The sequence below is a fragment of the Hyalella azteca genome, unplaced genomic scaffold (genome assembly GCF_000764305.2).
Source record: "Hyalella azteca isolate HAZT.00-mixed unplaced genomic scaffold, Hazt_2.0.2 contig712, whole genome shotgun sequence".
NCBI classification, from domain to species: Eukaryota; Metazoa; Arthropoda; class Malacostraca; order Amphipoda; family Hyalellidae; genus Hyalella; species Hyalella azteca.
Genome location: NW_025931049.1, coordinates 7,191 through 8,061, shown reverse-complemented (window position 1 = coordinate 8,061; position 871 = coordinate 7,191). Strand labels below are relative to the sequence as shown.

The 871-nt window shown below is 48.7% G+C and overlaps 1 protein-coding gene across 1 annotated transcript in view; it reads right to left on the bottom strand.

Moving 5' to 3' along the window:
* Positions 1-718, bottom strand: part of LOC108665486 (non-classical arabinogalactan protein 31-like) — a 2,276-nt gene extending 1,558 nt beyond the window's left edge. Inside the window, exons 1-2 of the mRNA XM_018152241.1 lie at positions 715-718; positions 260-333 (exon numbers count right to left, since the gene is read on the bottom strand). Coding sequence (XP_018007730.1) covers positions 260-333; positions 715-718 — 78 coding nt within the window. The remainder of the gene's footprint in view (positions 1-259; positions 334-714) is intronic.
* Between the last annotated feature and the right edge of the window lie 153 nt (positions 719-871).

Genomic DNA, 871 nt, shown 5'->3' with positions numbered 1-871 from the left:
GGGTTGAGTGGGTTGAGAGGGTTGAGAGGGTCGAGAGGGCTGAGAGGGTTGAATGGGTTGAGAGGGTTAAGAGGGTTGAGAGGGTTGAACTACAAGAGTGGGTTGAACTACAAGAGTGGGTTGAACAAGAGTGGGTTGAGTGGGTTGAGAGGGTTGAGAGGGCTGAGAGGGTTGAATGGGTTGAGTGGGTTGAGTGGGTTGTACTACAAGAGTGGGCAGAACAAGAGTGGGTTGAGTGGGTTGAGTGGGTTGTACTCACGGGTGGGGGCAGGCGGGTGACGGTGACAGTGGAGGCAGTCTCTGTGTAGGCGGGGGTGACGATGTCGTGGTCCCCTGGGGGATCATGGGGGGAATCTTGATAATTTGGGGGTAATGGGGGACAGACTTGACCCCTTCCCCAGTACCCCACATGCCCCCAAAAAATCACCCGTTAAACAAACGAAAAAATCACGGGGAAAAACACCCAAAAAATAACGAAATTAACTCAAAAAATCAAAATTACCGCCATTTATCAGAATTTGGGGATAATTGGGGGATAGACTCCCCCCCCAGTACCCCCACCTGACCCCATACCCCCCAAAAAATTACCATCAAAGAAATAATAAAATCACGGGGGAAAATCACAAAAAACATAATAACCCCAAAAAAAGTGAAAATTACCAGCTTTTCAAGTTCCCCACGATGTCCCCCACGGATAACACCCAAAAAAATCACCCATGATGTCCTTCCCCAGATCACACCAAAAAAAAATTAAACAGTAAAAGTCAAAATCCCCATAAAAAAATCCCACACAGTCTGACACAGAAGAAGTAAAAATCCCCAAATCCCCCAACAGAAGACCGAGTCCCCCCAGTCCCCCACTCCCCCACGC